Below are 19873 nucleotides of genomic sequence, written 5' to 3'. Positions count from 1 at the left end.
GCGCTTTACATAAAGGCTTCAGTAAATCGAGGAAAAGGAGTTTCCCCACTGATGAGAATGTCTCTATAATAGAGTTGGGACTATAATAAATAACTATAATAAAGTATTAGTTTAGTATTATTGAGATACAATTATAGTTCCCTTTCGAAAGGTCACTTCGTATTGCGTAGATATACGCAGTTGGGAAACTCCTTTTCCTCGATTTACTGAAGCTTGTATGTAAAACGCATTTGCAGCTGCACAGCTTGCACATTGAGCGTCTGGCTCGCTCATAGGCTGTGCTGCGGCAACTGCACAACCAATGGCGCGGGCGTGGCCATAGCCTATAATATTACCCTGAATTCGCCATTATAGCAGATTTTACTCCTTCAGCAACAACTTCATGTCTCTGACTGTTTTACTAAGCCTTTCGCCGTTCAGCCTGAACGAGCCTCATCTCAGCCGTTTTCTCCTGACGCCGTCTCACCTGTGGCTATCCGACGACGACGCTATATCCTTTCTATTGTATTATTCTGTGTTATAAGTGTACGAGGCGTTGTTTCAAATGCCTCGCTCACATAATTGCATCATGCGCTCGCGGTTAGCTTTCCTTGTGGACGGCAACCCGCCTCTCGCGGAAGCCTCGACGGAAGAAGGCTTTACAACACAAGAGAGCTACCCCGCCCTAAAAGTACATCATGTGCTCGCAAGCAGCTCTCCTTTCGGACGGTAAACCGCCTCTCACGCTCCCACGTTTTCTTCCCTCGTCGAGCCTCAACGTAAGAAGCGCTGGGTTAGATGTTCATGTGGCTAGCTCTCTTTACAACTAAAGAGCGCTACTCCGCCTTAAAAATACACCATGCGCTCGCGGCTAGCTCTCCTTTTGGACGGCAAACCGCCTCTCCCGCTCCCACGCTTTCTGCCCTCGTCGAGCCTCGACGGAAGAAGCGCGTGGGTGGATGTTTGCGCGGCTAGCTCTCTTTACAACACAAGAGCTACCCCACCCTCTGTTTTGCACATCACACGGAAGAGCGTTTTCGAACTGAAATGTTTTTTTCCTTTGCGTGCCCGCTTCCTTCCCTCATTGTGCAGCTACGGAAGAAGCGCGCGGTCAGATGTGCACGCAGCTATCTCTCTTTACAACACAAGAGAGCTACCGCTCCCTTACATTCTGTTCATCATGCAGAACCTTCTCCGTGATTCAGACACAACAGCGCAGTTTTTATGCCTGGAATCAACCACTCTGAAACTGTTATCTCTCACTGCGAAAGCTATAAGAGCTCTTCTCTGTCAATCCCCCCTGTGGCTTAGTGGTGGATTCTGAGATTCTCGCTACAGAGACCCGAGTTTGGATCTAGATAGTCACTGCTCAAAATCCCATGACACTTCTCACAGCTCCCTGTCTTACTCAGGCGGCTGGAGATTTTATTATTTATTATTGTCAACAGGCCCGCTGCACTGCGCGCGCCTCTAAAAAACAAACGCTGTTGTCACGGCGATCCACGTAAAGCACAAAAAGAGTATGTTTCACAATCACAACACACAGGTTCACGATCCCCCTTCACTAGGCGGCCCTCTCGCCGTTGTTACAATGACTTGCCCAGGAAAAAGCCTGTGCAGTCAGTCCAACACTCATTATGTGCGCAAAGTTTCACAATCACAACACACAGGTTCACGGTCACCCTCCACTAAGTGGCCCCTTCCCTGTTGTAACAAAGACGGAAAGTCTGGGGGAAACCCAGGCAAAAGCTTGTTCAGTCAGTCCAACACTGTCCATGTGCACAAATGACAATGTAAGGGTATCAGGTCCCCCCATAGTAGGTGACCCGTCCCAATCAGTGTGTCAATCCCTAGCCACGCGGGTGCCGGCCTGGCAAGCCACCCCCAGTGTGTTGAGTTGGGTCATAAACACTATAAAGCGAGGCTACTCGCTCCAATTCGCTCGCAGACCCCCAAAGTTAAAGGGGGGTTGAAATGCTGTTTCATGCATAGTGAGTTTTTCACACTGTTAAAGAGTTGGATTCCCATGCTAAACATGGACAAAGTTTCAAAAATGAAGTTGTAAGTTTGATGGAGTAATTCTGTTCCAAAAATACTCCTTCCGGTTTGTCACAAGTTTCGGAAAGTTTTTTTCGAATACGGGCCTGTGTGACGTCAGAGTTGCCGGAATTTCCTTATACGGGTCTTAAGGGCACTTCTCCCGGAAGGGCGCGCGCGCATCTGTAGCCTAGTGCGTGCGAGAGTACGCCTATGCCCATCAGAGTGCTGGGCTCGGCTGCGCTGCAATTAAAATAATGGCACCAAAAAAGTGTGTTTTTGGTTGCCAGGGCAAGACAACATTGCACAAATTTCCAAAGAACCCAGCGTTAAGGGACCTGTGGATGGATTTTGTTTTTCCAGAGCAGCAACGGAGTTGTGCAAGTGTTTTTGTTTGTTCCCTTCATTTCGACAGTAATAGTTTTATAAACAAGGCCCAGTTCAACGCCGGATTTGCAGATCGCCTAATACTCAAAGATGGAGCAGTCCCAACGATAAAGGTTCACGGTCGTGCGTTGGAACCGCAGGCGGTGAGTAAAACTGCTTCAAATGTCTGTGAGTTGTTAACTATCGGCGTGTAAGCACAGAAAGTAAACAACATGATCACATACAGTTAATGTATCTATGGAGCATGCGATGTATGATGTGTGTTTAAATACATTTGTTTAGCTGGCCACTGTAGGTGTCAGTTTGTTTATTGTAAAAATAAATCATGTCCTCATAAACCAGTCTGTCTGTTTACAACACACAAATGTTGTAAAACTCGCATGACATGGTGTTCTAAAAACACTGCGCTCAAGTTCAAATCATTTCTATTTTTAAAAAAACGCTCGAGACCTTATGTTTTTCACCCATTTCACTGCCCATCTCACGTTTTTGTGAGCAAAAACGCGTTCTGTATGAACGAGCCCTTATATTGTTTAAGTTATAAGTTATAAGTTATACCGTTCCAGTAGGCCTACACACCACATAGAGACGTCCTGCTGTAGTCGTTGCTGCTGCTGCTGGTCGTCTTCAATCTCAGCCTCGGGATCTGATTCTGGATCAAAAATGTATGGCTGAATCTGATTGTTAGCCATGGTTTATTTTCGGATGTCACTCACAGCTTCCAGACGCTCTCAACGCAAAAGCTTCGCGCGCTCGTGTCGTGATTATTTAGCTCCGCCCACACGGTACGCCTCCGCCCGCTCGGGTTTTTCCGGAAAGACTCGGTACAGACTATCTTTCTTTTATAAATATAATAAAACTAAAGACTTTTTGGAGATATGAAGGATGCAATACTACTCTATAGGTACTCAAGATTAACATGAGATTGAGTGAAACTGAGCATTTCACCCCCCCTTCAAGGCGGTCATCGAGGCGGTCTACTGCGCATGCGCCCCCTGCAGCACTGGCTGAAACGCCGTGTGCCAATCCATGCTTGGCAGTTGGGCAGCCTGCGTGTCAAGGTGAATCACAGTTGTTTAAGGACCCTGATTCCCTGGCGGGCTCAGGACTGGTATCACGAGGGTGTGACCATGAGAACAGTTTCCAGTAGGAAAGTGGTTTTCACAGACGCATCCAACCTGGGTTGGGGAGCGCTGCACGAGGGCAAGCCTGCCTCCAGCCTCTGGTCGAGCACGGAGCAGAGCTTAAACATCAACTGTCTGGAGATGAAAGCAGTTGGTTTGGCCCTTAAAGCATTTCTGTCAAACCTCAGAGGTCACCACGTCTTAGTCTGCACGGATAACATGTCAGTAGTGGCCTACATAAATCGCAAAGGTTGCCATCAGGTCAGCCAACCTGCATGCTATGGCGAGAGATCTCCTCTTATGGGCACAGACCAATCTGAGCTCTCTGGGAGCAGCGCATATCCCTGGTGTCCAGAATTTGGGTGCGGATATGCTCTCACGGGGCAACACTCCCCTAGGCGAGTGGTCCCTGAACTCACAGACGGTCAGTCTGATATGGAGTGTGTTCGGCGAGGCCGAAGTTAACCCTTTCGACCAACACCCATTGCAAAGTGTTCTTCTCGAAGAGCAGGGACGCGCTGGCCCATCTCTGGCCCAGCCACCCCCTTTACGCCTTTCCCCCCGTCTCGATGATTCCACAAGTCATCAAACGGGTCAGGGAGAGCGGATGCCCAGTCCTTCTGGTGGCCCCTCTCTCTCTGGAAATCCAGACCGTGGTTTCCGGAGCTGGTTCAGTTATCAGACACAATCCCCTGGCCTGTTCCAATGAGGAAAGACCTCCTCACGGACCATGCCCACTTTTTTGCAAATTCCGGAGGGAGGGTTGATGTAAATTTATGGGTTAGTTACGTATAAAACCCGGGAAGTATCTCGTTGTAGTCCCATTCGAGTCGTTTTTGTAGGCATTAAACTTCCTGATTTTTAAAAGACGATATCTCTGCTTACGTTGAACTTTCAGCGCAGCAACTTTGCAGATACTGTTCATGCACCAACAGCAACATTACACACTATTTAAATTTAAAAAAGTGAAATCACAATCAACCACCCCTTTAAGGCCGGACAGTGTCTGGTCTTGTCTAAAAATTTTACTGTGCACATTCACAAACACATTTATATAAAACCCGCTTTGGCCGGTTGTTTTGTCTTAAAGGGTAACTAAACCCCTTGTCAGAGCCTGAATCCACCCACTGGCAATATTTGAAAAATGCTGGAAAAGTGGGCAGAGCCCAGCGGAGGGGGGCGTGCACCTGAGACGCCTCTGTCTGTATGGAACTGGCCTACCTCACCAACAACCCCTTACGTCACCAACCACCCCAAACATCCAATAGGAAAATTCAACTGCAGTAGCCACCGTTCAACCTGAAGAGGGCAGCACTCAGACGTTTTTACACCATATATTGTAGAATTAAAACACTTTATACACAAATGTCAAAAAAGTTACTCGAATCAATGAACAGTACTAATAAAGCCCCATTCTTACAGATCATTAACTAAAAAAAGTTGGTTTAGGGTTTAGTTACCCTTTAAACTAATAATCTCGACGGTGTCTGGTTTTATTAGTATATTATGTTGGTCTGTTACTAACACATGTGTATATTATTCTGGTCCCGACAGTGTCCGGGCTGATATATATATACTTGGTTTTCTGGCTTCATGCTGGGGTCCTGAGTTTCACTGGCAACCCGCTGCTTACGGTGCAGCGTTTTGCATGGCGTCCCCACTGCCTATAGGTACGCAATACGAAGTGACCGTTGGAAAGGGAACTATTTGGTTACTACGTAACCTCAGTTTCCTGAGATAGGAAACGAGTATTGCGTAGCCGACCGCACTATAGTAGCCTGGAGAGTTGTCGCTTCAGTCATTAAACCTGCTATAATGGCGAATTCGGGGGAATATTATAGGCTATGGCCGCGCCCCCATAGGCGCCTGCACCATTGGATGTGCAGTTGCCGCAGCACAGCCTATGAGCGAGCCAGACACTCATTGAGCTAGCTCTACAGCTGGAAAAGCATTTTACATACAAGCTTCAGTAAATCGAGGAAAAGGAGTTTCCCCCCTGTGTATAGCTACGCAATACTCGTTCCCTATCTCAGGGAACTGAGGTTACGATAGTAACCGAGTAGTTTTTATTCATATTTTGAATTAGTTTTTGTTTTTATATGTTCCATTTTCATTTGAGTTAAAATGTAAAAAAAAAAAAAATCCATCTTGATGTAGTTTTTATTAATTTTTATTTTAGCTCTAGTTTTAATTATTTTAGTACATCAAATTAAACTACATGAAAATAAGAAATGCTGTGAGCTGAAATAAAACAAGTGAATTTTTTTATATATATTTATTTTATTTAAGTTTACGTTTGTTTCATTTCAAGTAACAAATTTATTTATTTTATTTTAGTAACTATGATAACCCTGGGTGGGAGGTCTATTATACGAAAGCCCTTTTAATTTTTGCCTAATTTTTCTCATTATGTAAGTGCAAAGTGATTGCAAAAGTAATCTAAAATCTAAAATTAGGCAGAATCAAGCAACCACAATTAAATATCAGCTGATAAATATCCTATATTGAATGATACTGTTATATATGATACTGTTAAATAACTTATATTATTTCAAATGATAACTGTTATTACGTATTGGTCCAATATGAAATTGCCTGCTTTTGCATCTAAAACGCATTCAGTTTCATGAGTTCATGAATATTCTCCTTTAGATACAGCTTGTCTGTGTGTAACACACTTTAGAGTCAGTGACAAAGGCTGTTGTGAAAGGTGCTCTGTTGAATGACAACACTTTATGACAAACCCACCTGTCCCAATATGTTGCAATAAGGTATTGTGACAGTGTGGTGTATCCTGGGAGACACTGTTTTCACTCTCTCTTTTCTTCTTTTACGTCTGTCTGTCTCACCCAATCTTATGGAATACGTCTTGAAATCTAAAGGTTTGGAGCTGCTATGTCAGGGTGAACAATAATTGGATTTATCTAGTCTCTTTGCTTCAAAGGTGTGTGTGTGTGTGTGTGTGTGTGTGTGTGTGTGTGTGTGTGTGTGTGTGTGTGTGTGTGTGTGTGTGTGTGTGTGTGTGTGTGTGTGTGTTAATCAGACGTGATTCTTTTAGAATGTTACACCTCTTGAATTTCAGATAAGTGGAAGAAAAAGGTGGCAAGAGTGAAATAATTAAAATAAAGTAATATCGAGTATACCATATTTGTATAAATATATAAATATACAAATATGTATAGGTATTTCTAGATTTTTAATGTGCATTCATGTTATGCTATATATTATGTGCCACCTATACAATAAATACCCATCTGTTTGTGCTCAGTGATGTGTTGTCTCAAAATGATCAAAATTGTTACCATTTTTTTTTCAGGCTATTTTACATCCCATAAATTCACCTGAGTTTGTGGTACTAAAAGAGCATTAGAGATGAGCGAACATCTATAGCAAACAGCAGCATATGATTGTGTTGAACACTCTGTCTGAACATTATAAAATACATTTTTATGTATGAACAACTCTCTTTGGTTGTTCATACATAAAAATGATAGCAAATGAAAACCACAACAATGGCAAGTGACCTTCACCCTTTTCTCAAGGGTAATTATTTGTACTATACAAAAGCTAATTCAATGTGTAATCTGTTTAATACAAATGTAATATCCGTGAATCTCGTACCCTTGTTGAGGTGAGGTGTGTTGATATTGATTTATTGTGATAGTTATCAGCACACCAATATCCTTTTGCAGGTGGCTTAGTTATTTATTTCAGGTTGAGTCACTGGTCACGGCGTCCATTATGTATGCGGCACAGAAATCGCTGTAGAAAACCCAGAAATTATGGGGCTCAGCAAGGACAGTGTGTTTTATGTGTTTAAAAGAAAAGATGACAAATTATGAATGTCTTGAGGGGAAATGTTGTTGTGACTAGACAGCCAGCGACTTTAAAAATAGAAAAGCACACCCGCTGTAGAGACTAACATTTTTCGGTACTTGGCAAAAAGAAACTGATAAGGAAGGTTTGTCCAAGAGCATAACATTTTTTTTCTTCTTTTTTTATATAAATATAATGATTTGTTTAAATAGGTTTTCTTCCCTGGAAAGGAGTGCTTCCTGTGCACTGTCTGAAAATTGAATGTGAATAATATTTCTGAAGTTTAATTTTGGAACTGTCTGTGTTCAATGAAAGAGGGAGATATGACAAGAAGACGACGAAGATGAAGACTGTCATTTCAGTTCTTTAGCTGCTGTGATTAATAGTATTTTTAATACATTGTTAAAAGCGGTATATAAATGAGGATGACTTGACTTGACTTGACTTGACATCTTTCCTGTAAATCAAATGCTCTCTCAAAACTGAAGTAGGCATAATTTTAAACATATTTTACATTCACGCTGATTATTTTCACTGAAAATTCAAGACAATAATGCTTTACATATTAAATAGCCATGCGATAATGTCTATTTTAAGATAATCACGTGAATTATTATTACAAATATAAGGTACATATATTTGTACCAAAGGTAAAATTAATCATATATAACGAATAGTTCTGGCCTTTGGATATAATTGGCTGAGCTTCTTACCAAGCAACGCCCCTAACTTTTAGAAAATCTCTGCAAACTAGCTTCTTGCTTTATTATGAAACATTGCTTTCACTAAATTCTAATTGGTTGAGCGATTTTAAATGGTTTTAAAATAGTCGATTAAGTTCTATATTAATTCTATATGTGGCACCTACGATGTAGCTTGTCAACCATAATTATATATATATATATTATTATTATTATTTATTTTATTTTATTTATTTTATTTTATTTTTTTCGCAGTTTACTATCACTCACATGTGTAAATAATATAAAGTCCTACATAATGATAGCCACATATATCTATATATTGTTTATCCTTTTTATCTTTCATTTAAAAAAATTGCAAAAATATAACATTTCATTGAAGTAAAATAATTGAAAGTACGGGGGAAATCACATTATGAAATAAATGTGTTTCTCCAAAATGTGTTTCTGGCCACCAATATTTTATTAAATACTTTTTGCAATCTCTTTTTGCCAAGATAACAGCTCTGAGTTTTCTCCTATAATGCCTGATGAGTTTGGAGAACACCTGACAAGAGATCAGAGACCATTCCTTCATACAGAATCTTTCCAGATCCTTCAGATTCACAAGTTCATGTTGGTGCTTCTTCTCTTCTGTTCACTCCACTCATCAGGTCCTCCTTTTCCAATCGCCCTACTACCAGTCCGCTTGATCCTATTCCACAGCACATCATAAAACACCTCTCTTTACACAGGTATTTTACCGACAGCATTTAAGCAGGCTCGGGTAACCCCACTGGTTAAGAAACCCACTCTAAATCTAGCACATCTGGAAAATTACAGACCGGTATCCCTTCTTCCATTCGTCGCGAAAACACTTGAACGAGTTGTTTTCAACCAGATCTCTCATTTCTTACACAGAACACCCTCCTGGACATCAATCAGTCTGGTTTCAAAAGAGGACACTCAACTGAGACTGCCTTGCTCTCAGTAATTAAAGCTCTGACACTGGCAAGAGCAGCTTCCAAATCCTCAGTTCTCATCCTGCTGGGTCTGTCTGCTGCATTTGACACAGTTAACCACTAGATCCTCCTGTCAATCCTAAAGATGAAGGGCATAGCAGGAACCGCACTCCAATGGTTCAAGTCTTACCTGTCAGGTAGGTCCTTTAGTGTGTTGTCGAGGGGTTAGGTGTCTAAGACCCAACATCTAGCTACAGGGGTGCCCCAGGGCTCAGTGCTTGGTCCACTTCTCTTCTCCATCTACATGACATCACTAGGATCTGTGATTCAGAAGCATGGCTTTTCCGATCACTGCTACGCTGATGACACACAACTCTACCTCTCATTCCAGCCTGATGATCCGACGGTAGCTGTTCATATCTCAGCCTGCCTTACAGACATTAATGTCTGGATGAAGGACCACCACCTTCAACTAAACCTTCAAATTAGCAGCTTCATCACAACTTCACCATTCAGCTTGGCTTGTCATCCATTACTTTATTAAGGTCAGCCAGGAACCTTGGAGTTGTAATTGATGATCACTTGAACTTCACAGAGCACATTACTAGAACTGTCCGGTCCTGCAGATTTGCCTTGTACAACATTAGGAGGATCAGTCCCTTCCAATCAGAGCACTACACAACTCCTTGTCCAAGCAATTGTTCTATCCAGACTGGACTTTTGTGTTGCTCTCCTGGCTGGTCTTCCAGCCTGCACTGTCAAACCCTTGCAACTGATCCAGAATGCTGCAGCTAGAGTGGTCTTTAACGAGTCGAAGAGGGCACACGTCACTCCTCTCCTCACAAAGTTGCTCTGGTTGCCAGTTGCTGCTCTCATCAAATTCAAGTCACTGATTTTTGCCTACAGAACAATCACTGGCGCTGCTCCCTTTTACCTAAACTCATTACTTCAGACTTGTGTGCCATCCAGAAACTTGAGCTCTGCAAGCGAACGTTGTCTTATGGTGCCATCTCAAAGAGGCACAAAATTTCTTTCTCTGATCTTTACCTTGACTGTTCCCTGCTGGTGGAATGCTCTGCCTAACTCAACCAGAGCTACTGGGTCTGTAGCCATTTTCATGAACAATTGTTTTGGAGCGCTGCTTTTTACACAGTCTGCCACGAATTACGTATTTCTCTGCCTTTTGATATCGGCATCACTGGTTCCGCTCTTTCCTGGTTCATTTCCTATATCAGCGACAGAAAGTATTAAATCAGCATACAAGGTCATAGTTCTGCCACTGCTTCACTTACACAGGGTGTTCCTCAAGGTTCAGTTCTTTGTCCACTATCGTTCATCATCTATTTACATCCACTTGGTAACATCATACGCAGGCATGGACTTCAATTCCATTGCTGTGCTGATGACATTCAAATTTATCTTACCACCAGCATTGATAGGTCATCCCTGCCTGACTCACTCACTGCATGTATCAGGGACATCAAGCATTGGATGTCCCTTAATTTCCTCAAATTAAATGATAAAAAAGCTGAGATATTAGTTATCGGCTCTACTGCCTCAGTCAAAAGGATAGACCAGTCCTTTGATGTTGATGGATTTAATGTTAAGCCTTCGCCATTGATTCACAACCTTGGTGTCTTATTCGACTCAACTCGACAAAATCTTTTGGCTCTCATATTTCTTCTCGTTAAAAACTATTTCTTTCATCTTCCTTATATTGCTTGTCTACGATCTTCTCTCACTTTGGCTGACGCTGAAACCTTAATTCATGCACTAATCACATCACGTCTGGATTATTGCAATGCTTTATTTCTTGGTCTGCCCAAAACAACTTATTGCAGGATTACAGTATGTTTAAAACTCAGCAGCAAGAGTTCTCACCTCCACCAGGCGTTCTGCTCACATTACTCCTCTGCTTCATGACCTTCACTGGCTACCCGTGGCATCGCGTATCCACTTTAAGGTATTGCTTCTAAGACCGTTTAAATGGTCTTGCACCCCCATATTTGTCTGGTCTACTTTACACCTACCGCCCTGCACGGTCCCTTAGATCAGCTAAACTTGGTTTATTGTCCATCCCTCATTTCCGGTTGTCTACAGTAGGTGGAAGGTCATTTAGTGTTAATGCTCCAAAATCATGGAATTCACTACCCCTTACACTTCGAAATATCTCATCTGTGGCTACATTCAAGACTCCGTTAAAAACATATCTATTTGACATGTAGTTCGTATAATGTGACTGTATGTGTCCTATGTGACTGTAATGTGTGTGTGGGTGTGTAAATGTATTGTAATTTACAATGTATAGCGACCTTGAGCTGCTATATAAATAAAACAACTTCTTCTTATTCTTCTTCTTCTTCTTCAAGAAACAGCTGAAGATGCATCTTTTTCGGCAGCACTTGATCCAGTAATACTTACACTTGCTCTTCTCTTCTATTATATTTATATATATATATATATAAATTACATGTACTGCATTAGATTAAACTGAGAAGGGTCATAGCACTTGCATATTGTTATCCTACTGTTAGTTTAACTGCTTCTATTGTTCTCATTTGTAAGTCGCTTTGGATGAAAGTGTCTGCAAAATGAATAAATGTAAATGTAAGGTCAGGGGACTGGGACGGTCATGGCAGAAGCTTCATTTTGTGCTCAGTCACCCATTTTTGTGTTGATTTTGATGTTTGTTTTAGACCGTTGTCCTGATGGAAGATCAAACCACGGCCCATTATAAGATTTCTAGCAGAGGCAGTCAGGTTTTGATTTTTTTTATATGTTGGTATTTGCTAGAATCCATAATACCATGTATCTGAACAAGATGTCCGGGACCTCCAGCAAAAAAATAGGCCCACAATATATAAGATCCAGCAGTATATTTAACCGTAGGCATGTGGTACTTTTTATTCCTGTTTGCACCAAACACATCTGGTGGGTTTGCTGCCCAAAAAAACTTTTTTTGTTTCAGTCCAAGTTCCAGTCGTCTCTGACAACTGAATATGCTGGAGTCTATTTTTGGAGGAGCGAGGAGGTTTTTCTTGAAACCCTCTCAAACAACATGTGGTGATATAGGGGTTGTTTGATATATATTTTTAGACTTTCTGACCCCCAAGACTCAAGTAATCTCTGCAATTCTCCATCTGTGATCCTTGGAGAGTTTTTGGCCACTCAAACTTTCCTCCTCACCGTGCATTAAGACACTATAGACACAAATCCTCTTCCTTGCAGGTTCGTAACAGCTTTAGTTGATTGGAACTTCTTAATTATTGCCTTGATGGTCAAAATGGGGATTTTCAATTATTTAGCTATCTTCTTATAGCCACTTTCTATTGTGTGATGCTCAACAATCTTTTGATGCACATCAGAAGTATATTTTTTGGTTTTACTCAATGTGATGGATGATTTAGGGAATTTGTTCTTTGTGTTTCCTTATATTCATACTCCTGTGAAACAAGAAGTAATAGCTAGACAATTTCATGTTCCTAGTCACCCTGGTTGGCTAAAAAAAGGTACATTTTAATGGGGATATACTTCAGAGATATTTTACCCTTAAAAAATTCTAGAGGTGCCAATAATTGTGGCCAACGTGTTTTGGCATTTATTTAATAATGTGAGCAAATATATACAGTATATCTATCTATATATATATATATATATATATATATATATATACTGTTTGACATATTTCTACCATTGTGGTCTGTACATTTTGTGCCCATCCCTTTTAAACAGTTGTAGCAATGTTCAGGGAAGAAGGAGGCGGGAACCGGTGAACAATCAAAATAATCTTTATTTAAAATAAAGAAACTAAAATACCGCCAGCAGCCCCTCGCGGACGACTGCTGGCTTACCCAAAATAAACATAACGGCCAGCAGCCCCTCGCGGACGACTGCTGGCTAAAATAAAAAACAAATACAAAAACCAAAACACAACTAAAATACAGGCCTGTTCCTCTCTCGATCATCAACGTCGTTGCTCCCCCTTTATGCTTCCACTCCTCCGTGAGATATGCGAGACCGGTGTGCTTCACAGGTGTTGCTCATTAGCAATCGCACCACCGGCCTCGCGCCGTTCTCTCACGTCCCTCGGCCGCCCTGTTCGCCACATACCCCGATCGCCCCTCACAGGCCGGGAGGTACCCACGAGCCTGTGCCTACTCCCCCCGGCGGCGGCGATCCCTAGGGGGTATGGACCGACAAGCCGAGGGAAACGGAGACGGAAGCATCAGGAGCGAGAGATCGAGAGAGGGGAGAGAGGAAAAAAAAAATTGGTCCGGTTCCCACAACGCGCTGCCATCTGGTCCCCCACCAGCAGGGCGATCTCCTCCGCGGTGCCTGGCGGTGGCGCTGGGTAGCCCTCGGTGGACGGCTCGACGCTCCTCCGCCGCCCGGCGAGCGGCGACTCCTCCTCTCCCTCCCGGATGGCAGCCGCCCCTCCAGTACCCAGGCGGCCGGCAGCGAGCTCGACCGTCCCACCGGAAACTCACTCCAGCGCACCGCCTCGAGCGTCCATGGCCGCTCCTCCCCCGCTTCCTGCTCCTCCCCTCGTTCGGTGGATGGCAGCAGGCTCCGGCCCACGGCGAGCGGCGGCGACTCGCGCACCATGCTCGATGGCACCGCGGATTCCCCACAGCGGCGAGGACTCTCTGACAGCGCGTTCCTCCCTATTCCCGGGTTTTGGCACCAGTGTAGCAATGTACAGGGAAGAAGGAGGCGGGAACCGGCGAACAATCAAAATAATCTTTATTTAAAATAAAGAAACTAAAATACCGCCAGCAGCCCCTCGCGGACAACTGCTGGCTTACCCAAAATAAACATAGCGGCCAGCAGCCCCTCGCGGACGACTGCTGGCTAAAATAAAACACAAATACAAAAACCAAAACACAACTAAAATACAGGCCTGTTCCTCTCTCGATCATCAACGTCGTCGCTCCCCCTTTATGCTTCCGCTCCTCCGTGAGAGATGTGAGACCGGTGTGCTTCACAGGTGTTGCTCATTAGCAATCGCACATCCGGCCTCGGGCCGTTCTCTCACGTCCCTCGGCCGTCCTGTTCGCCACAACAGTATATAAAAATGTTGAGTCTTTCTAAAGCGCCAGCTGTTGCTCCATTTCCCCTTAAGCACACAGTCCCCGTATGTTCCAATACTAACAGCTCTAAGAGAGAAGCTTTTCTCACACTCTTTGTGCTGTATTGATTCAGCTCAGTATAGAGAAACCTTGTGGCTCCTGCAGTTTAATCCAAATTCCCTAAAAACGAAAGAGATCTAGAAAATAGAAAAACAGTGATCAGCCCCAATTACCTGGCCTCAAAAAGAGGCGTTTGAAGTGCAGAATCTGGCACCAGTGTTAGAGAAGATTGGCTGTGCAGTGTAATTGATCCGTCTGGAGGTCATAGTCCAACTGACCATCTGCATATCAATCTCAACAACTGTGCAGCCAAACTTTTAGATCTTCTGATGTGGAAGGAAGCCATAACATTTGCAATTAGAAGGCTAATTTGAATAATTAATCATGGCAGTTGGAAAGCATCACGTGTGTAAACATGAGGCAAGAGTCACATGTGGAAGTATATGGATTAGGACTGACAACAAAATGATTTTAAATTGAATTACATGATTAGCTAGCTTGCAATAAATACAATATATGAATATTTGAAACAAAAAAAGACAACAAAATAAAGATAATTTAACATTGTTGTGGCAGGCAAGTAATGCATTCAATAGACTTTACAAAAAGTCAGTATATTCCATTCAAGTTAGTTTACATGTTCAACATGTTCTTGCAACGCATCTACAATTGTTTTATAATTATTGTTGGTTTATTTAAACATGCACTAAATGGACACATTTGGCCATTGTGTCATATCAGACTTTCTTTGCAGTAATTTGCATCAAGAGCACAAGATTTTGAGACGGTTTGGGATAGTTCACCTAAAAAACAATGTTCTGTCATTAGTTACTCACTGTCATATCGTTTCAAACCTGCATCTTCTGTGGAACAAAAAAAAGATGATATTTGAAAAAATTCTCAAAATATCCTCTTATTTCTTTTATTAAGAAGGAGAGTCATGCAGGTTTGGAACGACATAAAAATTCTGTCATCATTTACTCACCCTAATTTTTGGGTGAACTATCCCTTTAAGCTTTTAAAAACATGTATTGCTCTGCTTCATTCAAGTCTGTTCCATCTTGCTGTTTTTGAAGGTGTCTTGTGTGAACGGGACACATTCTTATTCCCTGGTTTGCAAAAACTGGTGGGGCATTTATGACCAGGTCAGGAGGCATGACATTTTTTTTTTTTAATAGATTATTTTTTATTAATTAATTGTACTATTGAAGTTATTCTTCATACCAGTAAGCACTGTTTCTGAATTCCCTGAAATGCCTCGATTATAGTCTTGAGTTTTCTTTTAGGAATATAGATGTCACAGTATTCCTCATTTAAATCATTTCTGCCCAAGGCATAAGCCAAAAAAAAGTGGGGCAAAGCCTGGTTGCATACACAGAGTGTTACTGACAGACTGTCAAGAGAGTTGCTGCCACAATGTAAAATATGTAAAAAAAAAAAAAAAAAATGTTTTTTGAACATTCAAGCATGAAAATCTATTCTAGTAGACCCAAAAAACAATCAAGACTTTGTAAAAGGGCATAATATGGCATCTTTTAAAAGTGAATGTATTATGTACAAATGTATAATATATACAGTATATTAAAAAATATTCAAAATGAAAATATTAAAAACAATCAACAATAGTATATTTATAAATTAATATTAACCTTAATTAGAGGTCTCCAATCACTATCCTGCAGTTTATCCCCAATCCTAATTAAACACGCCTGAACCAGCTAATCAAGAACTTCAGAACTGCAAGAAACTTCCAGGCAAGTGTTTATGGAGGTTGGAGCTAAACTCTACAGGACATTGGCCCCCCAGAAGCAGGATTTACCTGACTTAATAAATGCTGAGAAAAAAAAAAAATAATTCACTCATGATACCTAATGCAATGACTAGTGATAACAAATGAATCCTTGTTCTAAAGTTTTAAAGTTACCAAATGATACAGGTACAATATACAGTATTTGTTTTCAGCCAGTAAATTTACCAAAGCAACTGCAACTTACAAGAAAGTGCACATAGTTACCAGAGCTTGCAGCTAAGTATATATGTCAAGTGCTAGGGTAAGATTTCAAGTGCCGAGAAGAACACTACAGAACAAATAAAAGAACGCTATAACAACTGCAAACACACACAAGGAATGTTGCGATGGCTGTCACATACAAGGATGAGTGAAGTCAAGAGACTAGCAGGAATGCAAAATTAGGATTTTTGTTCCAGGTATCGGGATCGTCTTTTCTGTCCTTCTTCGATATTTCAAATCCATCGCTGTTGAAATATTCTTAACGTGCTCACAGCTGTGTGTGACTTCATCTCTGATTCCTGTCCATCCACAGACGCCTGCAGAAGGAGCATCCACAGCTATCTACGCTGCAGCTGCTTCTGAGCTCGAGGGGATTGGAGGACTGTATCTGTACAACGGTCGTAAGACGGAGTCTTCAGCGCTGTCTTATGATAAACGGCTGCAAACCAAATTGTGGAAAGAAAGCTGTGCTCTAGTGGGTCTCCAAAAGGCCTGAGATAACATCAGCACTGAGCTCCTGATCACAGAGACCTTGGCTCTCAACTTCATAAAACAACCACCTGGAAAAAATTAAACCTCTTGCCTTAAGTAAGTTTAGTATAATTATTTTCCAATTTGTCATTCTCTGAAACCGTCCCTTGGTCTTTAAACCATTTCGTTACCATTTAGTGTGCACACAAGCCATCCTCTAAGGTCTTGAAGACTTTACCTCAACAATACATGACCAATACTAACAAGTGCACTGTTTTCCAACCTAAAACCTCTCTCTTCCTCCACTTCTTCTCACTTGGGAACTTTCTAAACACTTTGGTTTTCCTGAACTAAGTAAATAAAACAATGATTTTGACTAATAATCTACTATCTTGTGCTCGGCTAAGCCTTTTTGAGTGCTAAATGAATCAGGACCGTCACAATGGCTGTTCCAATGATTTTCCTTTGGAATCCGTCTACAGAATAAAGACAATCGAAGGATAACATGATTATATGTGAAATCTCAAGCTCTCTAAACGGGGCTAGTCCAGCCTATCTCTGTTTATTCTCTTCGTTACCGCGCTGGGATTTTACGTCTTTCTTTGTTAGTATAGTTGTATATCTGCAATGGCTCCTACATTGGGTTATTCCATCCATCAGGCAGTGTCATTCCTCCCTCTGCCTACCACATCTAATTCTCTAAACACAAACTGTAGAAAGGCTAAAGGGGAAAAACATTTGTCTGGCTAAGCCCTTCATTTTTCATTCCTCCACTGTGCAATTTGCAATGCTGTGTTTCAAATCTTCCACAAAAGAGACGGCTGCCCTCATGTCAGGTGCCTCACCTTCATCCACCTTGTTTCTCCCCAAGGGAAATATTTTGCCCAACTGTTCTGTTCGTGACTGTGACGTGCTTAGAATTTGTGATTCCAATGTGTAATTATGTGGTTGTGGTGTTATTTTTTTTCTTTTCATTTTAATCTTGCTTCTGATCAGACATTGAAACATGAACATTTCAAATATGTGCACTTTTTTTTAGATGTTATATATATATATATATATATATATATATATATATATATATATATATATATATATTCCAGCTATTATTATTATTTAAAATATATTTATCCAAGGTCAGTGTGTAATTGCAAAACAACTGATTGAGTCTTGACATTATGGTCATTTTTCAGATAAGAGATGTTGCTTCATAAATATCAATATATAAAAGTACTGTAAAATGAGTTACTTTCTACCTGTTGGTGTCTGTAACAACTCTGAGGTGTTGTCTCGACTTTGGCTGCTTTGGATAAAGTGCTACTTTGACCTGTTAAATTCTAATTTAAATGTACTGGTGTCAAAATGTGCCTGTCATTTGTGTGTTTTATGTGGTGTGTCATGCAGTTGACCAAATGCATTCCCATCCAGACATTTCAGCATCTCCCAACTAATTCTGTTCCTTTTCTTTATTGTGCAATGAACAGGATATGAAGCTTTTGGTCAATGAGAGACAATTGCTTTTGAGAATTTGCTTTTATCATCGCGTAGTTTTGCTCATGGTACTGTAATTATGCACTAATGGAAGTGCTGTATTATAATGTATTTAGCATTATAGGAAGTGTAATTAACTTCCATGCACTGATAATAATGAACCAATAGATTAATTATATCGTTGTGTCACTGAGAAATAAATTAATAATATTTGGAGGCACCAAATGGTTGACGATAAACAAATCGAGAAACAGTCTCAGTACAAAATGTGTAAAGAGGATTTTGCGTACTTAGCTCCTCAGCCACATGCACTGTGAATGAGCCCAATGTTTCTGTCATGTGTGTGTGAAAGAGAGGGATAAAGATGGAGAAAAGAGTTGAGCATTATCTTTCCAGGAGGCTCAAACAGAGTGAATGATGTTCTCTTCTAAGGCTCTTGTCTAAATAAAAACACTGATTTCCCTGTTGCAGTAGCTGTTTTTTTTTTTTTACCCTGCCTAATGTTCTGCTAATGATGAAGTGTAAACGAAAAAGTGAGATGTAAAATCCAATTTATATCGTGTGGGTTTTAAAAATTGGGCAGAGCCGGTAAATTGCCATTTCAAGGACACAGAGCAGAAGACATACGATCTACGTGAATAAAAAGGGCTACATGTATCCTTTGTTCAGGCATTTCATTGTTCTGTCATGCATATGTGTAATATGTGAAAGTCTTGATTTATTTTCTTTTTTTAATTAATAGTTGTACGTTTTGTTTTCCAATCATTGTGTCTATGTAAAGTACCCATAAAACACGGAAATCCGTGTGTGTGTGTGTGTGTCCTCAACAGGAGCGGATGACTCATTTTAGGTTTTTCTATTATGAATACCTTTGGCAGTTTGTGGGGCATCCATCTCAAACACATGCACTTATATACAAGACTTACCTCACTCACATATGTAAATACTAACACATTTGATTGCTTTTAAAGTTATACTTTTAAACTCGAGCCCTTGCTAATCAGTTATATGCGCCAAATTTTAAACCTATTCCTCCCAAACATAGACACAACATTTTTCAGTATAGTTAATGAATAATAGGCCAAACCCCCTCAACCAAAAAGCAAACTATGTGTTAGAGTTCTGTGAACAACCCCCAAAGAGCAACTAACCCCCAAGCCAATCGGGGCCTTTACCTTCAGATGACTGTGCCATTAAACCACACGCTATTATTCAGGTAAGTTGCTATAAACACATATTTTTTGTTCATTGTTGTGCATGAAATAAACTGCATCTTTTTCATGAACATTTCCTCTCTCTTTATTCATCCATGGCCGTATTGTGCTTTTAACTTTCAGGCCCCCACTACTGACCCCCTCTGTTACCCTATGACATTACAACCAATCATCACAACTTACATTTTTATTTATGCATTTAGCAGACTGATAATCCCTTTTATCCAAAACGACATAAAATAGAAGAACATAAGCAAAATAAACATAATGGCTGTGTCCAAAATCGCATACTCTCTGAGTATATACTTATTTTGTGTAAGTACTTTCTCTGTGACGTTCTGTATGAATGTAATACGGACATACTGTACCACATCCATCATATTGTCATTGTCATCTCACCTATGGTGTCACTTCATTGCTGTTCATGACTCGTATATATTCTAGAACTCATACAGGTAATTAAATTATTATATCCATATTATTATTATATCCATAAATCTCTGATTAGTTTCCAAAGCCACATTAGCATGTAAAGGAGTGTGTCTGTGTATGCGCTTGACTTGATCCCTGTT

The 19873-nt window shown here is 41.0% G+C and overlaps 1 protein-coding gene across 1 annotated transcript in view; it reads left to right on the top strand.

The window, feature by feature from the left end:
• dhrsx (dehydrogenase/reductase (SDR family) X-linked) overlaps positions 1-17640 on the top strand; it is a 68444-nt gene extending 50804 nt beyond the window's left edge. The window contains exon 7 of the mRNA XM_077246830.1: positions 16439-17640. Within this exon, the coding sequence (XP_077102945.1) occupies positions 16439-16621 (183 nt within the window). The 3' untranslated portion in view covers positions 16622-17640. The remainder of the gene's footprint in view (positions 1-16438) is intronic.
• The last annotated feature ends 2233 nt before the right edge of the window (positions 17641-19873 follow it).

Source organism: Siphateles boraxobius, unplaced genomic scaffold (genome assembly GCF_051911475.1).
Source record: "Siphateles boraxobius isolate OS27281-9 unplaced genomic scaffold, OSU_SipBor_1 29, whole genome shotgun sequence".
Taxonomy (NCBI): Eukaryota; Metazoa; Chordata; class Actinopteri; order Cypriniformes; family Leuciscidae; genus Siphateles; species Siphateles boraxobius.
This window is presented reverse-complemented; position numbering and strand designations above follow the sequence as displayed.